Consider the following 24,899-nt stretch of genomic DNA (forward strand, 5'->3'; position numbering starts at 1 on the left):
TTTTGAACTGGAGGTGATGGGTGGGTGGGGAGGATTTCTCCACTTCCCCCTTTGCCACTACCTCCATGTCTCCATCTTTACAAGATTAAATTAAAGGTTCAGTGGTGGGGAGAGAGAAGCCGAACTCTTGGGACATTTCTCCTCTCCCTGGTGCTCTCCCCTCTTTGTTGTGGTCCGTGGTATTGCCCAGGTAGTGACTAAAAGAACCTTTGCTAACACAGAGATATGGTGGTGACCAGGCCAGGAAGTGGCTGAGTCCTTCGGCAGCATAGGTTTATGTCAGTTCGGAGGGATGTGGTCAGGTTTGCTCAAGCCCCGTTTCAGGTGCTGACAGATATCAGGGGCATGGCTTTCTGAACCCCTTTCACAGCTGAGGAACGTTGGCGGACATCAAGTGGTAGAGATGGGCAGAGCCGGTTGATTTCGTAGCTCTTGATGGGTTTAAAGAAGCTCCCAGAGACCAAAGTCAGGGCTCTGCTTTCCCATTGAATGTCTCCATCCATCTGGGCTCCAGGCGGTTCGAGAGCTGTGACTCTTGTCCAAAACCAAGTGGGATCCAACACTGACATGCATCATGGTGAGCGGTGGCCAGGACCGCAAAAGCTGGCTGGTTCCCCAGTTAGTAACTTGTGTCACGTTGCTGGGGTCCATCCTTCCCTCCCCTACTCCGCCAGGGTACAGCCCCTACGAAGTGGTCATTCCAAGGCAGTTCGCAGCACAGCCAGGAAAGGCCAAGAGAAATGAACTCTCCTATGTAATCAAGGCAGGAGGAAAGGACTACGTCATTCGACTAACGCCCCAGAAGAACTTCCTGGTTAAAAACTTCCCCGTTTTCACATACGACGCCAAGGGGGAACGGATCGAAAGCCAGCCCTACGCCGCCAGCGAATGCTACTACGAAGGATACGCAGAAGGCGTGGTCGATTCGCTTGTCTCGCTGAGGACCTGCTCAGGATTGTGGGGCTTCCTGAAAATCAAAGGCAGAAGTTACGGCATTGAGCCTTTGCAGGAATCGTCTACATTCCAGCACCTTCTTTACCTAACCGAAGAGCCAGGACTCAGATCCTCAGCATGGGGACCAGGCGATGAGAAGGCAATGCTCCGAAGAGAAAAATGGGAAACCAGGCAGGGTAGTTTCACGAAACATCAGAAGTATGTAGAGATGTTTATCGTGGTGGACCATGGCATGTTTTGCTTTGAAGCTGGCAACGATACGAGAGTGACCTCTATAGTTTTAGATACAATTAACACAGTGAACACGTACTTCCATATTCTCAACACGCACGTCATCCTGATGGGACTGGAGATTTGGAACAAAGGCAACCGTATCAATGCCTCCGATGAAATCCTGTCTGTTCTTCAGAGTTTCAATTCCTGGAGAGTAGCGTATCTGGTCACCATGACAAAACATGACACTGTCCACTTGTTCATTCATCAGAACTTTGGTAACGCCCTTGGGAGGTCCTACGGGGCCGCCATCTGCGACCCGAGCCTTTCCGCGGGGGTAGTGGCCTACACAGAAAAGAAGCTGATCCCCTTCACCAAGGCCGTCTCTCATGAGCTGGGTCATCACATGGGACTTGACGAAGACGGCCCCGGCTGTTTCTGCGGTAGGTACAAGAGTTGCATCATGCAATCGCATCACGCCGTCTTCAGCCAGTTCAGTAACTGCAGCGTCCAGTCGTTCCGACAACTGTCCCAAAGCGGGAAGTTGACCTGTCTGAACAATGTGCCTAAAAATGCTTTGATATACGGGCGCTGTGGCAATGGAGTGGTGGATGCTGGGGAACAATGTGATTGTGGTGGGAGCCAGAAATGCAAACTGGAGCGTTGTTGCAATGCGAACTGCACCTTGACGCCCCGTGCGGTGTGCGCCTCTGGCCTGTGCTGTAGGAAATGTCAGTTCCTTCCAAGCGGACACCTCTGCCGGATGACGGCAAACGAGTGCGACCTTCCGGAGTATTGCAAGGGGCAGTCCGAGTGGTGCCCCAGGGACGTCTATGTGCAGGATGGGACCCCCTGCGACTTGCATGAAGCCTACTGTTTCAGGAAGCAGTGTCGGACCCACAACGCGCTGTGCAGCAGAATCTTTGGCAACGAGGGCACCCAAGCGGCTCCACCCAGCTGCTTCCAAGCCCTGAATACCCTCGGGAATGCCCACGCCAACTGCGGGAGCGACTCCACGGGAACCAACTTTGTGAAATGCAAGCTTAAGGACGTCATGTGTGGGAGAGTGCATTGCGTGAGCAACAAAAGCATCGGTTCAGCTTTGACCGACACAAGGGTCGTTGAGACGAGAGTTGGGAACGCCACGTGCTTGAGTGCTGTGTATCACAAGGCGACGGACCACTACGACTTCGGAGCAGTGCCTGATGGCGTCCGGTGCGGCAGCAGTAAGGTCTGCGTCAACCAGACATGCGTCTCGGTAGCCGTTCTGAAGACCTCCTGTGACCCAAGAAGGAAATGTCACAGCAGGGGCATTTGCAACAACCTTCACAACTGCCACTGTAACCACGGGTGGGCCCCCCCATTCTGCAACTCTTGGGGTGCAGGGGGCAGCATTGACGGAGGGTACGCCTCGTTGTCCTGGAGTACAGCCATTGTCAAACACACTTTGGGGACAGTGATTCCTCTAGCGCTGGTGGCTATGGCCTTTATCACGGTCATCGTGCCAAGACTGGGGAAATTGCTGTCACTGCCCGGGAAACTGTGCTGGGGCAGGCCAAGGACGGGGAAGAACGCTAGGAGCAGGAGTGACGGCTGCTCTAAAAACAGGGCTCGTGGAGGGCAACAATGACCCATCGGGGTTCTCGTTGCAGTTTCAAGTCCTCCTGCTAAGACTCCCATCTCACCAGTGTCTCCGGTGTCAGCGGGGGTGGTGAATCTACCCCAGGTTTTACTCAGAACCAGTCTTGTCTCTAAAAGAGCCATTCAAGGTGCTAACTGAAACCCCAGGCAGATTCAGAGCCCCACTGACACCGGAGACACCAGCCTCCCATTGCATCTGGCCTAGACACTTTTAACTTCAAGATATCCACGCCCGGGCAGTGGTGTGCAAAGGCACTACTGAATCCCCTGTAGATAGTCTTTGTAATACAAATATTGTCATGCGGTCTTTGTTCAAATAAAACTTAAAATGTTCTCGAATTGCAAAATGTAAAAAAAAAGGGAGGGGGGAGGAGAGAAAGAAATAGAAGACAGAAAAATTAAGAATGAATGGAAATAGTTTCGTCAGCCAGAGACCACGCGCCATGGCAGCTAAACACTTTTTCCTGTTGAATATGCCAGAAATGTTGCGGTCCCAGGATACCAACGGGGAAGGAAATTGTTGTTGTTGTTGTTATTATTATTATTATTATTATTATTTATATACTATCCCATAGCCCAGCTTTCCTCAACCTGGGGCGCTCCAGATGTGTTGAGCTACAACTCCCAGAATGCCCCAGCCAGCTGGCTGGGGCATTCTGGGAGATGCAGTCCAACACATCTGGAGCGCCCCAGGTTGAGGAAGGCTGCCATAGCCAAAGTTCTCTTGCATGAACCCCACTGGCACAAATCCACGCCTTTGCAGAGATATTACAGGAGTATCTTTCCTACCTAAAATGCTTCAGTCCCTGATTTGAGCACGGGGATATTACAGAGATATTCCAGTTTCAGCCAGTGAAGGGCAGCATAGCTCACCCATGCCTGCTTCTTCCCTAGTCTTCTGTCTCACCAAGCTTCAAAAGGTCTGCCGGTTTTTAAAAAGTTTTTTTTAATTGCCCTTGCAATTTCCCCCGCAGCCCAAGTGCAGCCGAATCAGGCCGGCTGAGCCGTAGTCTCACCCACAAGTTTGTCTCCACAGCGTGGAAAGCCCAGAACAACAGACATCTGCTTGAGAAAGGCAGAGCAGCACTGTTGATTATTATTCATTCCATGGCATTTCCACACCACCTAATAGCCAAAGCTCTAGGGCCGACCCCTCCCTGTAGGCAGAGGGAGGCAGGCGCCTCAGGCACCAGACGCTGGGAGGTGGCAGCAACAAGTGTTGGGAGAGGAGGCAGGCACTTGACCAGACACCCCTCTTGCTATCTATCCAGCACCCTCAGGTTTTGCTCAGTTCGGACCCCGGCCTTTGCCTTTGGGCCGTGCGCTGGAGGATGTCCGTTAGACATGGAAGGGCTCGATCCAGTGATTGCTCTCAGCTCCATCCTCCCTGTGCCTTTTTCCTCTCCTTTGCTGAAGCTGGGGGCGTTGCGATCCAGCCTCCACACCTGTCGTTAAGCAGGTAACGCCACCTTTTGTTAACAGAATACAGGTAATAAGAAAGTGCCAGTAGGGTTTTTGTTTCCGGCAAGTACAGCCTCCACCCCTCACCTAAGCACCTTCTTTGGTGACGTGGGATGAAGGACCCAGCTCAGTCTTCATCCCATAGCACATGTCCAAGTTGTGATGTCACAGCCTTTCTCTGGCTGCGTAGAAGGACGCTCAGGTTTGGGCAGCCAGAGTCCCCCTTTCCTTTCTTCCTGGAGCCACGGGGCCACGCTGCGGAAATCCCTGAAGGGCTCACCTCGGCCCTGTTGAAGCCACCAGTGCAAGGTGCTATCAGTGGGGTGCCCGGCTTCCAATCCTCAAGCCTTCCTCTGTTCCTTCGTCTTCAGCTGAGACCAGGAGTTGCACAGCTTACTACTTCCGGTCTGCAGGAATGGGGCTTCAGCCCAGGGAAAGGTAGATTGCTCTTGGGGTTCATAGTACAAATTGTAGCCTCCACCCCCGCTTTGCGCGTGTGCGCTTCAGACCTTGGGAAGACTCTTTTCCGCAGTCTACTTTTAGGCCTGGAGCTCAGCTTCACCAACAATGCAGCCACGTTCCCCATCAGGGCATAGCTGGGTGAAAGCTGGCCTGTCCCCAATTTGGGTGTAAGGGCTAACGATTCTGTTGGCTCAGCGAACTCCCCCCAAATCAGATTGTACATCTGGATCTTTGAGAAGGCTCAGTGCTTGGGCCCTTGTGGCATGATCCTCTCCGGCACTGTCTGAGCGTGGACCTCTTTGGGTGGGAATCGCCTTCTTAGCCGAAGGCGCTCAATTTGCCAATGCCGAAAGACTCTTTATCAGCAGGTGTGTGGGTCTCGCTGGAACGTGCGCAGGGTTGTACACGAGCGTAAAAAGAGCACATCATGGAACAACCCCTGACCCCCGGCCCTACATACAAGTATTGGGTGCCTGGATGTCTCCACTAGTTGCTGGGGAACAAGGGTGTGAGGGTGCTGTTGCACCATGTCCTGCCTGTTGGCCACTGTGTGAACAGAGTGCTGGACTGCATGGACCCTTGGTCGGATCCAGCTTGGCCCTCCTTACGTTTTTATGTTCTTATGCCCGCTCCGTTGGTGTGACGGTCAAAGAAGCTGACGGACACGCATCTGCTTTTCATTTTACTGTCTAACGAGAAACAACAAAGTGGTCAAGCAGTGCTGAGGTGCACGGAACATCCCCGCCCTGGCTTTTATCACCCTGTGAGAAATCCCACGCGGCCTCAACAGCATCGTGCCTGATGCCTCACGGTTCACAGAAACAGTTGCTGTGCAGAGGACCTGACGGGACTCAAAGGGAGCCGCCCTTTCCCGCCCTTTCTAATTGAATAAATAACGGGTGCGGTGGTGGCTGATGGTTTTGAGGTCAGTGGGGCCGGGGGTGTGTGTGTCCGCTCTGGGCTTCAGCCAGAACTTTAAAGGAGCTCACCAAGGAGTGACACATTCCCAGCGGATTCACCGCCCCACTGACATCGGTGCCACCAGCCTCCACGGAATGAACGTCTGTTAAACACACAAGCACACGGAGAGAGAAAGTCCACCTCCGTCCTGCTCCAGTTAGAAGAGTTCCGTTTTCTTGCTTGGGGTGGCGGTGGTCTTGGCCCTCATCTCCTTTCTGCCAGCGGCCCACGCTGACTGACACGTTTCTGGATCGTGCCGCTCGTATGCACACAGGGGTGGGATCGCATGGGCCCCTCGTCGAATTCTGGAGTGAGCAGGGACCCGCGAGCTCATCCTGCCCAGCCCCTCTGGTGAACGCCTGGCTCGCCGTAGCCCCTCGCGAGAGTTTTAAGTGGCCTCCCTGGGCCGCCGCCCCTTCTCCTCTCGCTCATAACACCGGGGAGGTGACGGCGGTGGTGGAGGCAGACATGGGCCCTGCCCGGGCGTCGGCAGGGAGCGTGCTGGCGTAGAAGCGCTTCTGGGAGCGCAGCAGCGGCGTCTGCGTGTCAACGTCCCGACAGGCCTTGCGTTTCATGCAGCGGAACATGTGCTGGGTCCAGCCGTAAACGGCACAGTTCAGCAGACCTTGGGAAGACGCTGTCAGGGCCTGGGAGAAGAAGGGAAAGCGCCCCGGGTCAGGTGGTGGTGGCTGGGACGGCCATCCGTGCCAGAAGGCCAGGAGCCTAAGTGTGGGGTAGTGGTTAGAGGGTTGGAGTGTGGTGCGGGAGGTCCGGGTTCAAGACCCTGCTCATCCATGCAGCTCACGGGGAGACCCTGGCTCAGCCACTGACTCTCAGCCCAGCCTGCTTCACAGGGTTGGGGAGGGGAGGGGAGGGGAGGGGACCGGACCCCATAAGCCACCTTGGGTTCCTTGCAAGAGGAAAAGAAGTGGGATCTAAATGTAATAATAAGCAGATGAACACGGCGGTGTTGAGCAGGATGCACTGAGTAATTAAAGAAGACTGAATCACGGAGTCTTTTGCTGGGTGCTGCAGAATGGCTTTTGCAATGCATTGGCTTTTTCCAAACAGCCTCAGGGATCCACTGACTTCGCAAACAGCCACCGAAGGGTTTTGGGCAGGGAGGGAGTGTATGTGTGTGTGCAAAGTTGTTTTTCTTTTGTCTGCTACTCGGGCCCAGTGAAGTTCTTCGTTTTCTCTCCTGCCCTTCTACCAAAGAGCCCCGGGCATCACCCGTAGGTCTTCCTTCCTGCCTCCCCTCATCATATCCTCATAACAACCCTGCGAGGTAGGTTAGGCCGAGAGTGAGTGGACAAAGATCACCCAGCAAGACGGTGTCCGAGTGGCGAGTGGGCCGGGGGTCATGTCTGCCCCAATCCCCATCGAAAACCTAAGTTCACTGAAAAGCTCAAATGAATGGAACAGGGAGAGAAGAGTTCTAGTATCCGTGTACGTGTGCGAATAGCGTGTGTGTGTGTGCAGGTGGGGGGATGCTTACCTCTAAAACATAAAGCGCCATGTACATTGTAGTGTTTTCCAAAGGCGTCAGCTTGACTATTCCAAGGATAAAGGCTGTGGGGGAAAGAAGGGGAGCGGTGGGGAACGCAATAAAACAAAATTTAAAAAATTCAGCACAGAACCTTTTTCAGCACATGGGCCGATTTCCATTCCAGGGAGGGGCCGCATTCCAGTGGTGGGTGTGGCCAAATCAAAGGGGCGGGGCCAAAATACCAGCAGCTTGTAGCTTAAAGCTCTTCCCGCCAGTCGCTTGGCCTCTGGAGAGGCACTTTCAACCTTTCAGGATGGAGGAAAACTGCACCAGGAAACCACTAAGCGGTTGGGGAAAGTGGGTGGGGCTTAGGGGATGGAGGCGTGGTCACTTGGGGGGGGCTGACATTCTGCACCATTGCTATACCCACTGGGAGTAAGTCCCATTGAGTTCAAGGGGGCTTACTTCTATGTAGACCACTCGACACCATACCTGGTCCCCAGCAGCAGAAAAACACCACGGGGTACAAAACCACGCCTTGTTCGACCATCTTGATCATCGCCCACTGCCGGTCGCCCACGTAGCCGGTCGAGTTCACAAACCTCTTGTACAGGGCTCTGGCGCGGATGAGCAAGACCTTCAGAATCGAAGGGGGAGAGGGGAAAACTCAGCGACATAAAAAAACGGCTGTCAGAAGTCTTATTATTGTGGTTGTGGTGGTACCAGGCAAGGAAGGGTTGGATTGCACCAGTCACTTCCTCTCTCCCTCTCTCCCGAACCTATCTCGCAGGGTTGCTGTGAGGCTCAAACAGGATTAAACAAACACACCCACACCCACACCCTGTACATTGCCTTGGTCTCCTTAGAGTCAACTGAACGTAATCTTTTCTGACGCCAGCGCCTGTTTCAACTTTAGAGCTAACTTTTGCACAGCTCAATACCAACTCTTAACTAAGGGGCAACTGTATCAGATTTTGATAGTTAGACTCAGAGGCAAATAGATTTGGGCTACAGCAATGAGGTGATGGAGCGGAGGGCGGGAAGTTCACATTGATGTTCACCCTTGAATGGGTTCCGGATTCACTTGGGAGAGCGAGCGAGAAATTCGCTACATTCGTTTTTCCGTACATTACAAATGGCCGTTCCCAACCAGTTGTTTGGGTCTACAGCTCCCATGAGCCACCCTATTTTTTAAGATTCTTTCCTGCTCTTAATTCCACTGTTGGTGATGTTTTTAAGTTTTAGATTTGTTTTTAAAGTTTTCGAATTGTAAAGTTTTTAAACTCTTTGCCACAGTGGCAAAGCACACAACTTTGCATGCAGAGGGTCCCAGGTTCAATTGCTGGCAGCATCTCCAGCTTGAAACTCCTGAGTGCCGCTGCTGCCAGCCAGTGCTGACAATACTGGTCTAGATGGACCAAGGCAGGTTCCTATAACAACTGCAACAATTTCATCCATCCATCCACACACACTTCCTTCCTTCCCTTTGGCTTTGCACGTGCCTCTGGGCCCTCTGACCCTTACTTTCTGCTCTGGGAACTAACCAACCCCTGCCTGTGATGGGTCTTTTGCCTCTCCTTCTGGACTCACTCAGGCTCCTAAGCGTTCACCAGTAACCCAATTCCAGATTCGGACCACCAGGAGGTCTGGGCACATACTGATGTTTGGAACTGAGCGTGTCTCTTACCAGGATTGTCAGGAAGCTGGCAAGAAACGAGACAAGGAAGACGCCGAGGCCGTACCGATATATTGCAGAGCAGGCCAGCTGCTGGGGCCCAGGAAGAAGCGTGACTTCGGTGTGCATCAGGAGGCATCTGATGGCAGAGAAGAACAAAAGGGATGAGGCAGAGGCCGACGCTGGTCTCTGGTAAAGGACAAATCGGCGGTGGAGGCCGGCTCCTTTAGAGTTCTAAAACCTGGAGTGGTTTCACCGCCCCACTGATGTTGGAGGCCGCAGCCTCCACTGCAAAGAGGCTCACAGAGGCAGGGCCGGTCCTATTGTTAGGCAAGACGAGGTGGGCTTTGGGTTGCTATAAAAGCAGAGGCGGGCAACCTACCCCCCCCCCCCCATGAGGCTTGCTTGTGTGGAATCTGTCGGGGTTGTATATTTATTTATTACATTTTTATACTGCCAAATAGCCAAAGCTCTCTGGGTAATTCACAAAACAAAGTTTGAAGCCATATAATACAACAACATAGTAAAACCTCATATAAAAACCTTAAATTTAAAACAAAAATAAAACCAGGACAAAAGCCAGCAGCAGTAACACAACTTATTTACTTGGGAAGATGAAGTTATAGATAGTCTTCCCCGGGACTGTAAACACCACAATGCAGGCACCACCAGACAGGCCTCTTTGGGCAGGGAATTCCACAACCAAGGTGCTACCACAGAAAAGACCCTTCTCCTTAGTAGCCACCTGTCTCAACTCTTTCAGTGGGGGCACACAGAGGAGGGGCCTGGGCACGTATTTATTACCATGGGGAGTCACCACTTTTCTCTCTTCTTCTTCCTTCCCACCTATGGAAAGGACAGGTCACTCTTGCCAGAGAACTGAACTCATCACACACTGAGGGCTTTTGATATTAGCCTGAGTGGTGCTTCAAGGCTGGGGCCTCCAGGTTAACCACCCCAGCCTTAAGGGTACCCCCAAATGCTTTAAGGAGGATTCCTGCATTAAGCAGGGGGTTGGACTCGATGGCCTTATAGGCCCCTTCCAACTCTACTATGTACAGCACCAGGTACATTGATGGTGCTATATACATTAATTAAAATAATAATAATACTATTCTATGACTCTATGACAGCCTTCCTCAACCTGGGGCGCTCCAGATGTGTGGGACTGCATCTCCCAGAATGCCCCAGCCAGCAGGTTGAGGAAGGCTGCTCTATGACATCTTCACTGCTTCTGAGAGAATCTTCTTAGTTCACCAGCAAACACACAAAGGTCACTGCTGCAGCGGGATCAACTTACCCATGTTGCACAGTGAAGTTCCGGTAACATTCATAGTGGTTACCCATCCCCAAAACAGGAACCACTAAAAAGAGAGGGATTATGCTGCAAGAAGAAGAAGAAGAAAGGGACAGTGTCCTGGTTCAGAGAGCCACTCTCATTTCAGACATCTCTCATTTCAGACATCAGTGACCTAGGGAGGTTGTGGGCTCTCCCACACCGGAGGCCTTCAAGAGGCAGCTGGATGATCATCTGTCAGGGATGCTTTAGGGTGGATTCCTGCATTGAGCAGGGGGTGGGACTCGATGGCCTCGTAGGCCCCTTCCAACTCTGCTATTCTACGATTCTATGATCTTTTTAGCAAAGGCAGAAAAAATAGGATGGTCAGGTTTGGAGAGAGAAGAGAGAAGATCAAAGAGACATCGGAAAATGAGAGCCAGTGTGGCATAGCGGCTAAAGTGTTGGACTGGGAATCGGGAGAGCCGGGTTCTAGTCCTCACTCAGCCCTGGAAACCCACAGGGTGACTTTGGGCCAGTCACAGACTCTCAGCCCAACCCACCTCGCAGGGTGGTGGTTGTGAGGATAACACGAAGAGGAGGAGGATTAGGTACGCCGCTTTGGGTTCCTTGCAGGAAAAAAGGAGGGATATAAATGCAATAAATAAATAAATAAATAAATACATACATGATTTCGACTGAGTCAGACTTTTGGTCTGTCTCAGAAGGGCCCCGTGCTCCTGCACAGATCCTGTGGATCTCAAGTGGGCTGACCCAGGAGCCCTTCCCAACAACAGTTTGTGCCCAATTTAGGGGACAACCTCATGCATGTTTGGACATGCTGGTTGGGGAATGAGCTGTAGGGCTTTTTTTCCTGTCTAAACATGCACAGAATTGTGCCCTTGGTCATTTTTAATGAGTGGTGTATTTTTAAAAATAAATAAATATACACTGTTTTTGCTTTTTAAAACCATGCTTTTCCTTTTCTTTTCTGAATAAAGGTCGTCTTATTCAAGCTGATTAAACTCACCTAGACAAAATGATTGCTATTCGGCCGATGTGGTTTACGTAGATTAACATCTGCAAAGTGGGGGGAAAGCATATAAAAGAGATTTAGTTCCACAATTACTTTATTATATTTTTATCTCTCAGCCGCCTACCCACCATTTGACATGCAAAATAATCAGAACATATTAATACAGATGAGTGCGTGTATAAATGCAAAGTAAAATGTTATCACATATATCTTAGCCACTAAAACGTTGCTATCTTGCTATTTTCCCCCCAATACATGTATTAGTACCAACAACATCCCAAGACTCACGTGTGGCAAATGCTAAAATGTGCTTTGTTATTACCTACCTCTATATTAGTGCCAGAATCCATGGGAGGGGGAGAGGGGAGGAGTCCTGGAGCATATATTACAATTCTACTAATGTGGTCTTAGGGTTAATTCTACTGGAGAAAAATTAGCCTCTAATAAGAAACATAGTTTGACACCTGATGTCTTTTTTGACACATTTCTGTCGCTGGAGAAATTCCTGGAGGCAAAGGCTATCAATGTCTCCTAGCCCTGATGGTTGGGTGCTATCTCCAGTATTCGAGGCAGTAAGCCTGTGTGCACCAGTTGCTGGGGAACATGGGTGGGAGGGTGCTGTTGCTGGTTGGCCCCTGTGTGAACAGAGTGCTGGACTAGAGGGGCCCTTGGTCTGATCCAGCATCCGGGCACTTCTGATGTTCTTAAATTGTCACAGATACAAAATCCAGTTTCTATTGAAAAGACACCCAGATGTTGGGGTCAGCATAAGTGTGTGTTAGAATGAAATGGGAATATTGTTTTCTGTCGCAGAAGCCCCATTTCCGAAAAAGCCCTGGATGCACCCAGAGAGTCTAGGAGCAGCGGACCATGAGCTGATGGGGTTTCTCACTTCTTAGGGTGTGGCGAAGCGCGCACCAATCTGACAGCAGCTGTCTCCACCAGGAAGCGCCGTACAAAGGGGGCCTTGTCTCCCGGGAGGGCGGTGTCACAAGGCGGCCATCGCTCAGCTCAGTCAGGTGTGAAGAGAGGGCCGGCCGAGCAGGTGGAGTATTTATTTAGCTAGTCCTCCAGGTCTGGGTGCTCTCAGAACAACATCCTTGTCCCGCGATTCTCCAGCGCTGACGCTGACTCCTGTCGAGTGTTGTTCAAAGGCAGATGACGACAGCAAGACTTGCATCTGTGTTTCCTCGCGCCAACGCGCTCCGCTCGGCATACCGATTTGGTAAATAGCAACCCTTCCTTTGTGGACTGCCCGGTTGATGGCCTCCGGGCTTTCTACTTGAGCGGAAGCTCCTGGCAAGGAACCGAAGTTGGGGAGTGGATCTCAGGCAGACACCCTCCCACATGTCACCAAGACGCTTTTGCACTGGTCCCAGCCCGTGAGGATGCACAGCCGGTCCTGGGCCTCCTGTCTAAGCCAAGAAGGCGCTTGAACTTTGGGGTTACAGGCAACGCAGTGAACAGATGGCTTTGTCCACTCTTGAGAATGAACCCTTCGCCCCAGTTGCAGGGTGTGAAAGTTGGCACCTTCAGGTTCACACCGATGCATTTCCGTGCATGTGTCAAAGCCGAACGAGGTCAGGCATCCCCCACCAGAACAAGCATTTCAGGTCTGCAGGGGGATTGTTCACCAATCTAGGGAGCCAAGGCTGAGGCAGAAAGTTATAAATGGCCCTCAGAGCCCTTATTGGCTCCTCCAATCACCCGATCTGTCTGACCCTAAAGGCTGCAGTACCCTTTCCTGCCATTTATCATGGTGGCACTGTGGAGCAGCAGGGATTTAGCTGGATATTTTCAACACTCATGGCGCAGAAAATTAGGAACATGGTACTAGAGTTCCTGTTTGGAAACTACTAGCACCTTACAGCATACACGTTAGAAATAAGGCTCCCTCTCCCAATGAACCCCCCTAAAAACTCTGCTAAGGAAGCAAAGACCTGAAGAATAATGGCTGTAGCAACACAGACTAAGTTTTGTTTTTGAAGTACAAAATGGTACTGTAGGAATTTCTTGACTTAATCTGAACTGTTTCAGAGTTTCATAGAGTTGTGTTTGTTTTTCCTTAAGTATCAAATTGAAATGTTATTGGTTGGGTTATGAAGCATTGTTCTCATTAGATACTTTTTCCAAATCATTTGTTGTTTATATTATTGTGTTGCTTTTGGTACGCTATTGTTAAACCTCCTGGGGTTTCCTTTTTTTAAAAAAAGACAAACATTAAGATGAAATGACTGGTCAATGGGGGGCCGTGAAGTGTACAGTTCGTTATTTAATGCTGCTCCATAGCGCCGCCCTAATAATAGCAGGAAGGTATTTTGCAGCCTGTCAGGCCAGACAAATCATCTGATCAGCTTGAACTCTGGATAACATATTATAGGCTAAAAATGTCCTGGTAGACGGTTAACCAAAAGAGCAAACAGCTTCTTGGCTGTTAAATCATATTCAATGCATCGTCCTTTCCAGGTTGCAAGAAAGCGGAAAGTGCCCTCAAGATGTTTGGGACCACTGCTCCCATCTAACATGGTTGTTGGCCAGGGATGATGGGAGCTGCAACCCAAAACATCTGGAGAGCACCAGGTTGGGGAAAACTGGGCTATAGCCGGAGTACGGCAGGTGGAGCAGAAACTGCAAAAATACAAGATGGCCTGTCGTGCCTGTGACATTTTGGAAGGGACTCCCTGCCCAGGCTCCCATGTTGTAAAAATCTTAAAGGTGCCTGTGGTTTTAATAATAATAATAATAATAATAATAATAATAATAATAATAATAATAATAATAATAATTTCTTACCCGCCTCTCCCTTTGGATCGAGGCGGGGAACAACATTAGTACAGGAATCAACACATTTTAAAAATTCCTGATTTTACATTAATCTGGGTAGGCCTGCCGGAAAAGGCTAGTCTTCAAAGCTGCCTTAAAATCACAGAGAGAGTTAATATTACGAATCTCCTTTGGCAGGCCGTTCCACAATCCAGGGGCGACAGAAGAAAAAGTCCTCTGGGAAATTGATGTTTTGACTTAATTTGCATAACATTTTAGGCAGCAACATTTGTCTTTGCTTTAAACAGTGAATGTACCCTGCATAATAAAACATACAAGCTGTTGCCGAAACAAGATTTACCTGGGGTGGCTGACTGTGTAAGTTCTGGTTGTATTTCACCTTCAGGTCTGTGTAAAGGTGCCAGGTGTAATTGACAGTGTACAGGAAAGATGCAACGTAGAAGATCTAGAAAAGCAAAAACGGAGAGTGTCACACAGTACCAATAAAGCCCTCCAGGGTTCGCAAGGAAGCCCCACCCCCTGCCCTTGGCTCCACCCCTTTGCCCAACCGCCAATTGATTGCTGCTTCTTCAACCTTTTTTGCAGAGTTTTCCTCACTGTGGAAGGTTGAAATGCCCTGTGAAGACTTAGTTATTTGCAGTAAGAGCTTTAAGCTTAAAATAGGCTGGTATATTTGTTCTTCTGGCTCCGCCTTTTCTATTGCTGACCCTGCCCACTAATGGAATTGCGTCCTCTGAAAACTTTGCCAAAAATAGAATCTCATCCTCTGGCTGGAAGAGGTTTTGAAGCCCTGTGCTAGAACCTCATGGGGTGATCCCATGAAGCTGAGGGGTGGGAAATTCAGGACAGATCAAAGGAAGGGCTTCTTCACACAGTGCAGAGCCAAACTATGGAACTCTCTTCCACAAGACGTTGTGATGGCCACCAACCTGGACGGCGTTAGAAGGGGATTAGGGAAACTCATGGAGGAGACTCAGCAGCTACTAGTCCAGATGCCTCTATGCTAGCTCCAGTACCAGAGGGCGTATGTCAGTGTGGACCCAGTTGCTGCAGAACACGAGTGGGAGGATGCTATGGCACCCGTGGCCGACTTGGGCATTTCCTGTGGGCAGCCGGTTGGCCACTGTGTGAACACCATGCAAGACGAGGTGGACATTGGGTCTGCTCCAGCACGGTTTTGCTCAAGTTCTTGAAATAATGACTGGGGTGGCGAGAGAAGGCAAAGAGATCTCAGGGTCACCCAATCAATGAAACTGGGTTGCACTAGATTAAAGACAGATCCAAAACTTCTGTGCAAACTACGTATTTTACTGTTGGAACCTGTGGAACATCCTCCACATGACATTGTGTAGGTCACTAGCTATGATGACTTAAAAATTATATATGTGAGAATTATATATATATATATATATATATATATATATATATATATGAGGAAGAAAGGTCTTTCCATGGCTGTTCGCCCATGACAGTTAAATGAAATCTTGCTCCAAAGAAGCAAGTAATCCATATAAGTTGCTAGTGTGAACATCTGGTAGCATCTGGTCTTCACCCGTCGGACAAGACGTGTCTCTCGGTCTGCTCTTGCTGGGCTCTTCTGATGTTTCTGTCCTCCCCCCTCCCCACGTTCCACCCTTAATTACAACGGCTTTGCCTCTCCCTCTCGCATTGTGCAGACCAAACGGAGTGGAATGTCGTCCAAGGCTTTCTAGGTCATTTGGATTTAATTGAGGGGATCGTAGGCGAGCCGTACAAGGGCCGCATTTCAACAGAGCACGGAGTCCACCTTCGGATGGGACAGGACAGGAGGTCAACATTGAAATTGTTCTTCTGCCTCTCAGAACTGGGGGGAGGGAGAGGAGGCCGTGTAAACAAGCAGCAAGGGGACAAGATTAACAGGCGCTTAGGTACACTGTTGGGCAACCCCCCTGCCTATTTATCCAAAGCTCGGCATCTTAAGAAGCCCACCAGGATTTTTTGTATACCGTCAAGATGCTCCGACTTCCCCTGGATGTGTAAACAGCTTCAGGAGAAGCCGAACGCCCTCTTAAAGGCAAAACTAAGCAGAGGGGAGTGGGAGTCGGAGAGAGAAAATGTCGCATAGACCAGATGTGTTCCATCTCAGACTTTGCTCAAATGGAAAGAGTGAAATCATGGAAATGGGAAGTCGGGATTTCCTGGCATGACGGATGATACACGGGCAGCAGGGGTCTAGTGGTTTGGAAAACTAGCTGCCCATTGTTTTTCTTTTTATAAAAATGTATCTGATACTTAAAACCTGCTCTTACACAGGGTCTCCCATCCAACACGAAATAGCCAACCGTGGGGTGTTTTTTGCCCGAGAGACGACACAATAACCAACGCTTGACTATTCAACTAACGGTTAAAAACCTAAACCCCCGTTGTGTATTGTGTTGTCTGAACGCAGGCTCGAGAGCCAGGCTGCTGCTGCACCTTGCCATGTCTGAAAAAGAAACGAAACGCTTCTCTATTCAGCGACAGGCATGTAGAGAACTTCACCTTAGTTACCCCCCCCGGCTGGGTATCCTCGTATAACCTATAGGTATCGCTCACCTTAAATGAGGGTCGGGGATGGAGTGAGAAGCAGGACGAGAGGCGTTCCCACGGCATGCCGTAATGCCAGAGTTAGAGACGTGCTCTTGTGTACGGGAGTTAATGTTCGGCACTGTTTTTTCCAGCAGCGTAAGAGGCATTCCACAGCAGCAAAGTCAAACACTGCAGGCCATTAAATAACATATCGCTATTCAGTGGAGGCTGGTGGCTCCAATGTCACTGGGTGGTGAACCTGCACCAGGTTTCAGTCAGGAACAGTCCGAACCCTAAAGGAGCTCTCCACGGTCTTTCACCACCCCACTGACATCGGAGCCACCAGCCACCACTGTCTGAGAGCCCCTGCCTCCTCATTCTAGATATTTGGGGTGGGTGGGCCGGGACCATGACACCCATGCAGGGATGTCTGTAACTCAGAAAACCTGTTCTTTTTTGGATCAACGAGTCCCACGGTGTGTGTGATTCACTTTGCAAACCGAACTGCAGGCAGTTCCCCAAATTCCAGAACTTTTTTTGTACATGTGTGTTTGTGTAAGGTTCTGCAATTTGTGCACATTTCTTAGAAATATTTGCGACGTACAGCCAAATTCGCGCAAATGATGGCCAAATTTGCACAAATTACGCAAATTTGGCCGTTATTTGTGCAAATTGGAGAACCCGTCCCAACTCACTGCAGATTGATGTAGCAGGAAGTGAAATAAAGTGCCGGGGACTGAGTGTAGGAAAACTCACAAAACGCCACCCCCCAAATGGACTTCTCCAACATTCCTGATTCCTTGATTCCATCATGCCCTGTGGCATCTTACAGCAAAACATGACAGACACTTCTCTTTTTTAAAAGGCCGACACATCAGTCCTGGCAGCTGATTCAAGCAACCCATTTTCACACTTAGATGGTGATGTTGCCCCTGACCAGTGGGGCCCCAGACAGGTGTTTCTGTCGCCCCCCCCTCTCGTCATACGAGCGACGCAAGCCCACTCCCCTCCTGGCCTTGTAGCAATGGCCACCGATAAAACCGCTTTCTACGACGGTAGCCAGCCAAAGCACAACCTCCGCTTCACCTGTCCTGTGGCTTGCAAGTTGTAGCAGGCAGCCTCCTGGCTTGTTGGCTTGGTGGTCTCCTTGCTATAGAGAAGGGCCCCGGTGAGCCAGCAAACCCCCAGAAAGAGATCTGAGAGGCTCAGGTAGAAAAGAGGCCGCACCTGCGGGGAAGACGCAAAGGAGCCGGTTACATATCGATTATTTGGGTGTCCCTAACGTAGAAACGTAGGAAACTGCCTTATACTGAGCTCATCTTGCCCAGTATTGTCAACACTGACTGGCAACCTCTCCAGGGTTTCTGGCAGGAGTTTTCCCAGCCCTACCTGGAGATGTCAGGGATTGAACCGGGCACCTTCTGCCACTGACCCACGCTCCCTCCTTGCAATCTGCAGTTGGTGAAAATGCCCATTTTTTAGATCATCTATTGCACCAATTTCAACGGCTCCTAATTCGTTTCTGTGCCCAGTTCAAGTTGCTGGATGTGATCTTCAAACCCCTAGAGGACTTTATGTGGGCCCTGGAGAGCAGAGCATGTATTTCTGATCTGGTTCCTACTGTACTGGTTATCGATTTGTCACTGGGCTCCAAATTCAAAGTACTCGTGTGGAGCCTGGTCTCTGGTCTCTGTCCTGTTGTCTTGTGCAGTGAGACAGACAGACATATGACAGGGGGCATTGTCAAAACCTCGCAGTGGCCTCCCTGTAGAGGTCCACTGGAGCTCTGCCAGGGAACACAAGTTGCAACCCTCTTGAACATGACACAAACAAATATAGTAGAGCCGAAGTTTTCCTGAACTGGAACCAACTCCCTTGGATGCAAGTATATGTGATGCTTCTCCTGCTGATAGAACCTCCAACATTTGGCAGATAAAACGGGGGCACACTTGTAAACACGCCAATGCTTATATCAAGAGTGTCTGCCAGCACACGCACGCATCCTGGCGCCTGGGCATATATTCCCAGGGGCTCTGCTCCCATCTGCTGCACATTGCATTCAATTTTACTCTGCAATATCCTGTCTGAAGCTGAGCCAAGCAAAGGGTTGTCTTTTAAGTCAAAGATAAGGCCAGGACATCGGAATTGTCTGAAAACAACAAAGTGTCCTGTGTCACCTTAAAGATTAACACATTTATTATTAGCAGAAGGTTCTGTCGATACTTTGGACAATGTCCAGGAAAGGTGATGCCAGAATAAATGTGTTATTCTTTAAGGTGCCACAAGACTCTTTGTTGTTTTTGCTGCAGCAGCTCGATGCAAGGGTGAATTGCCCTAGAGTCTGTTAGCAGCCATAAAATACGATATCATCATCATCATCATCATTTCTTTCCCGCCTCTCCATTTTGTTCGAGGCGGGGAACAACAGTAAATATAAAATACATAAAACTGAATTAAGAACATAATATACATTATTAAAACATCCTAAAAACACCCTAAAATTCGTAAACACAAGAGGGCTTGTGGATTTCGGTTAGGGCCACCCTACCTCCCCCCTCCCCTATCCAAGCATTTCATAACAGGGGCGGTCTCAAGCAAAAGAGGTCAAAAGGCAATTGGAGCCTATGACACCGCACAATTTAAGAACATGGGTTCGTTGTGGTATGAAAATCAGCCAGCGGGGGAGCTGACCTCTTGCAAGGGGCTCTCTGTCAGCCTTGCAGTTCTGCTCCAGCACAGCTTATCAATAGAGCTGGGCAGCGAGAGCATTGTGAAAGCGACCAGCAGCTTCGGCTGAAGACAATGATGATTCAGCCTCTAGACTTAAATATTTGTTTTAGGAACAAGGAGAGAATGCACTTGAACTTTCTAAACATACTTTGTGCAGATGGCTGCCCCTCCCATCGGGCTATGTTTCGTAAAGTGCAATTTAGCTGGCTCGAAAATTTTTTAAAAAGCCAATATAAGAAACCCCCTTACCTCAGGGGATCTGGCTGTATTCTGGAACACGGCGTAGCCGATCATTGAACTGGACCCTATTACGCTACAGAAACAAAGAGTTGATTGCATGAGCTGAAGGTTGCCAACTTTGTTTTGGAAGATCTCAGTGCAGTTTCTGCGTGCCACCCCGAAGGAGCAGGAGCACCACAAGGAAAACACTGGTGCCCCCTCTTGAGAGCTTGCTTATATTTTTCCATCCTGACCCCCTCTGCTCCCAGCTTCCAGTGTTCTGACTGATTAATACCAAGGCATAGCCATGACGTAACATGCACACGGGTTGCCAAGATTTTTTGCCAAGCCCTGCTCCTCTGCTTTCAACAGCAGCTGGATCTAAGAACAAGAACATGCGATAATACTCCCCCCCATTTTGGGGGGGGGAAGGTGCGCTGGCTGATTTTCTGCAGGTGCAGCTGCTGTTAACGGCACAGGCACTCCCGAGAGCTGTTTGTCCTGGTCAGTTGGCAATCGTGACGCACATTTGGCACTTTTTTCTTTTTTTTTAAAGTAAATAACTGAAGAAACTTAAACATTTTAGAGTACTGGTACTAAGTTTTTTTTTACTCTTTTATGCAAGCACAATGTGTCCCCGCTGCTTCCTCCGAGACATAAAAGGTCTAGCTACAGCTCACAAAATAGGCTGAACCCTAAGGGAGACAGGGGCACGGTGAGCTCAGAGCCTTCTCTGTGCAGACGTTGCCCTGCCAGAGAAACTGCTCCCCAGATTTGTAGAGGGGTGTTTGAAATTGACCAGCATTCATGCAAAGATCTCAGACCAGAAAACAATAATAAATAATAATGATGAAGAAGAAGACATAGAATCTCCAGATGATGCATGCAATCGTCTAAAACAGCCTTCCTCAACCTGGGGCGCTCCAGATGTGTTGGACTGTAGTCCAACACATCTGGAGCGCCCCAGGTTGAGGAAGGCTGGTCTAAAAGCAGGGGTGAGCAACTTCTGGCCCTCCAGATGTTTTGGCCTACACCTCCCATGATCCTGCACCATGGCTATGCTGGCTAGGGCTGATGGGAGTTGTAATCCAAGTCATCCGGAAGGCCAAAAGTTTGCTACCCCTGACCTAATGGCCAAGAATGGCAGAGAGAAGGTTCGCATTTGCCCAAACTCCCTACCGGCTGCATTCTCATTTCTTTTTAAATAAATGTCGTTGTTTTATTCTCTTCTCGAAAGGTCTCTCTCTCAGCCCACCATGCCTCCAGAAAGAAGAGAGTTTGCAGTACCTTAAAGCAGCCATGACAGCTTGAATCCAGTGGACGGCAGCAAAAAACTGGAAGGGGTGGGATGGAGAGATCATTATTGGATGTATTCCTGCAGCTTCACATATAGTCCTACACAGTGCTTAAAGTGCATAGAGAGTTTGTCCTGGGCTCCTCGTGAGGAAGGGCGGGAGGTAAATCAAATAAATGACTAAATGTGTGGCACCTAGCAGGGGTTGAGTGTATACAGAGGAAGACGCGTTCTGTGGGGGTCCAGGGGGGATCTACACTACTGCTTTTAAAGCGCTTTGAAAACTTTTTGAAACCTGCATATGCAGTGTGTCCTGGGCCCCAACAGTTGTCAAAACTGTTATAAAGCGCTTTAAAGCAGTAGTGTAGATCCCCCATCCAGCTCAGGACGGCCTCATCTTCCTGGCAGGGGCAGACCGAGGGCTCCGGCAGAAAACCCTAACCCGTTACCTGCTCTTTAGTCCTTTTACTGGGAGATGCCCGGGATTGAACTGGGACCTTCTGCACGGCCAGCAGGCACTTTGCTCCTGAGCACTGGCGCACGGTGGGGGAAGCCAGCTCAGCCCCTGCGAGTACTTGCAGCCCCCCACCCCCCGCGAGTAGCACAGAAGGAGGAGGAAAGGCTTCCGAACGGGGCTCGTGGCGTCGAGGCAGGAGAAAGCCCCCCAACGCCCAGCACCGCGCCCAGAGCAGCGAAAGGGTCAAAGAGGTCTTTGGGCTGCTGGCGCGGGGAGCGGTCCGTCTGGAAGCCCCCCCGGGCGGGCGGGCGGGCGGCCAGGAGAGGGTGGATTGCCAGGAGGGGGGGAGCAGGAGGGACACGGGGGTGGGGGCAGCAGGGAAGGGTCGAGATGGAGGAAGCCCGGGGGGGGGGGAGGTCCGGAGAAGATGGGGGGGGGATTGGGTGCGTGGGGCATTTGCTGGGTTGGAGGGAAAAGAAAGAGGGGGGAAGCCTAGGGAGAAGAGGAAAGGAAAAGAGCGGTGTGGGGGGGGGGAGAGAAAAGAAGGAGGAAAGAAGAAAGGCAAGGAAAGATCCGAAGTGCTGACAGGGAGAAAAGAAAAAGGGGAAAGAGGAGGGAGGGAGGAAGGAAGGAAAGAAAAGGGATGATGGGTTCACAGGGGCAGAAAAAGAGGGTGGCAAGAAGGGGGCAGACGGGGTGGGCTGACAGGGGGAAAGAATGGGAAAGTGGGCTTGGTGGGGCGAGGCTGGAGGAGGGGGCCCAGAGGGGGGCCGCCCAGCCGCGGGGCCGCCCTGGCCTGCTCCACTCACCTGGGGCGAGTGCACGTCTGGGGCCCGGAGGAGCCCCGGGGCCGCAGCGCCAGGCGCGAAGAGAGCCATGCTGGCCAGCCCGAGCTGGAGCTGCGGGGAGCAGGGCCGGGCGGGCAGCCAAGTGGCCGGCTCTCGGCCCCGCCCCGCCCTCGTTGGCCCCGCCCCGCCCCAGTCACCAGCCGCGGACAGCGGGAGCCGGCTGCCCAGCTGCCAAACGCCCCGTGGGGGGGGGGGGCGGGGAGAGAAAGCAGGTCCCGGTTAAAAGAACTTCTGGAGAGGTAAAGAAGGCGAGGGCTGGCAATGAAAAGAGGGGCTGAAAGGGAAAGGAAACGAAAGAGGATTTAAAGGAAAAGAGATCAAGGAAAAGAAGAGAAATTCTCTGTGTGTGTCTTTTCCCGCAGGACTTCCAGAATAGCACACGGGGAGAAACCCACCATCGGCTTCCATTCTTCTTGCTTTTACCAAATTGGTCCCACTAGATTCGTAACTAGAGCAAAGCAATACCTCCCCCTGCTGGCGGATCAAGGAAGTTATGCAGTGCACTCCAGGGCTGTTCAGTTAATGCTAAGGCATCAAGAGGGATCACATAAGAACATCGGAAGAATCAAAGAAGAGTAGAGTTGGAAGGGGCCTATAAGGCCATCGAGTCCGACCCCCTGCTCAGTGCAGGAATCCACCCTAAAGCATCCCTGGCAGATGGTTGTCCAGCTGCCTCTTGAAGGCCTCTGGTGTGGGAGAGCCCACAACCTCCCTAGGGAACTGATTCCATTGTCGTACTGCTCTAACAGTCAGGAAGTTTTTCCTGATGTCCAGCCGGAATCTGACTTCCTGTCACTTGAGCCCATTATTCTGTGTCCTGCACTCTGGGAGGATCGAGAAGAGATCCTGGCCCTCCTCTGTGTGACAACCTTTTAAGGGCACAGCTTGATCAGACCAAGGGTCCATCTAGTCCAGCACTCTGTCCTCACATGGCCAACCACAAGCAGGACACGGGTGCAACAGCACCCTCCCACCCATGTTCCCCAGCAACTGGTGTATATGGGCTTACTGCCTTGGATAGTAGCCGTTGAGAGCTTTCTCCTCCAGGAATTTGGTTAATCGTCTGTGAAAATAAACTTGGCCCCATTTTGTGCTGACGATCAAAACGTTATAGTGTGTTTAGGTACACTTATTCCTGGTTGACTGTCAGAGATGTTTAATTATTACAAATCTTGGCCTAAAGTCCCTGGAGGATGTGATGGAGAGCTTATAAAATTAACTAGGCACAGGGAGAGACTTAATAGGAAATACGGTTTTCTCCTTTTCTCAAAATCCTAGAATGTCAGGTACCCCAAGGAAATCTACCATTAGAGAAAAGAAAATACTTCTTCAAATGGACACAATGGAAAATGAATGGATGGAATTACAAGTTGCAGATTGTCGATTTTTAAAATTCTGCTTAAAATTGAGCAGAGTTGATTCTATTTATAATAAAAAGGTGATTCTTTGTGGAATGGGAACCGGCCTTATTCATTTGCACCCTTGAGCCTTTTAGTATAAATAGCTCAAGGCTGCTTTTATAAACTGGTTTCCTTCTCTTTTTCATTGGGGGTTGCTCTTAAATAGCATTGCTTTTGGACAAGAATATTTCTTTCTTTTCTCTTTTTCTTTCTCAAATTTTGTTGATGCATGAAAACAAAACTGTGTAGCTTTGGTTAATTGAATTTGAAAGGCTATATAAAACAAAAGTGAACTCCAACCCCATCCCAAACATGATGCCGTAGACTGGGCCGGGATGGTTTTAGAAGAGGGTTTTATTTTATTTTTTTATTTTTAAATTAAATTTATACCCTACACCTTTTCCATGAGGACGTCTCCCAGGCTAATTAGATGTGTTCATACTGGACAGATCCAGCTGGACATCAGGAAAAACATCCTGACTGTTAGAGCAGTATGACAATGGAAGCAATGACTTAGGGAGGTTGTGGCCTCTCCCACACTAGAGGCCTTCAAGAGGCAGCTGGTCAACCATCTGTCAGGGATGCTTTAGGGTGGATTCCTGCACTTAGCAGGGGGTTGGACTCGATGGCCTTAGAGGCCCCTTCCAACTCTACTATTCTGATTCTATGATTCTCTGGCTAGCCCAAAATCCTGCATTGAGCAGGGGGTTGGACTTGATGGCCTTATAGGCCCCTTCCAGCTCTACTATTCTATGATTCTATTATCTGTCAGGGGCTAAGGTGCACCACAGCTTCCTAGATGTGTTTTTAGCTGTGTATATTTATTGTTTTATACTATATGCTTTTATCTGTATGCCGCCCTGAGATCTTATTGATATAGGGTGGGATATAAATGTTTTAAATAAATAAATAAATAAAATAGATGTTTGGTGATTTTCCATTGTGTCCGTTTGAAGAATGACCTTTTTCTCTTGTCCAACAACGCTTTTAAGCTCCGAATACGGCCTTCCCCAACCAGGGTCTCTCCAGCTGTGTTAGAATACAGCTCCCTATTATTGCCAGCCAGCCAGCCAGTGTTGCCTGGCGGCTCCAATGTCAGCAGTCCACTGAATCCACTCCGTGTTTCACCCAGCACTCGAAAGGAGCTGTCCAAGGTGTGGAAGTTTTTTGTAGCTTGACGCTCTCACTGCCAGTAACTCCGCGTTCAGAAGCATTTCCATCTTTTAGGGGGGAAGCTGCACGAAAACTGGGAAACCAACAAGTGAGAGAGGAGGTGGAGCCAAGGGATGGGGCGGGGCTATCGGGGAACTCCAGAGCTAAGGTTTACCCACCCATGTCCTAGTGCGCCGGGATAGGGCACAGGAATGTACTCTAACATGGTCATCGAATGGCCAATTGACTCCACAGAATTAACACAGCCTGGTGCAAGAAGGGGATTTGTGTGCACTTTGGG

At 50.1% G+C, this 24,899-nt stretch overlaps 2 protein-coding genes across 2 annotated transcripts; one reads left to right on the forward strand and one right to left on the reverse strand.

Annotated features, from left to right (window-relative positions):
* Nucleotides 1–574: 574 nt before the first annotated feature.
* On the forward strand, nt 575–2,797 carry LOC134410790 (disintegrin and metalloproteinase domain-containing protein 21-like). The gene has a single exon (XM_063144315.1). It carries the CDS (start codon nt 575–577, stop codon nt 2,795–2,797), a length of 2,223 nt encoding a protein of 740 aa, XP_063000385.1.
* A 3,322-nt stretch (nt 2,798–6,119) lies between these two features.
* Nucleotides 6,120–22,076, reverse strand: TMEM116 (transmembrane protein 116). The gene is made up of 11 exons (XM_063144316.1): nt 22,008–22,076; nt 20,735–20,781; nt 19,478–19,541; nt 17,585–17,725; nt 14,292–14,396; nt 11,162–11,211; nt 10,156–10,239; nt 8,868–8,994; nt 7,673–7,817; nt 7,190–7,263; nt 6,120–6,338 (listed from the first exon to the last, which is right to left on the reverse strand). The coding sequence occupies exons 1-11, from the start codon at nt 22,074–22,076 to the stop codon at nt 6,120–6,122; spliced, it is 1,125 nt and encodes a 374-aa protein (XP_063000386.1).
* Nucleotides 22,077–24,899: the final 2,823 nt, after the last annotated feature.

This window comes from Elgaria multicarinata, chromosome 18 (assembly GCF_023053635.1).
Source record: "Elgaria multicarinata webbii isolate HBS135686 ecotype San Diego chromosome 18, rElgMul1.1.pri, whole genome shotgun sequence".
Lineage (NCBI taxonomy): Eukaryota > Metazoa > Chordata > Lepidosauria > Squamata > Anguidae > Elgaria > Elgaria multicarinata.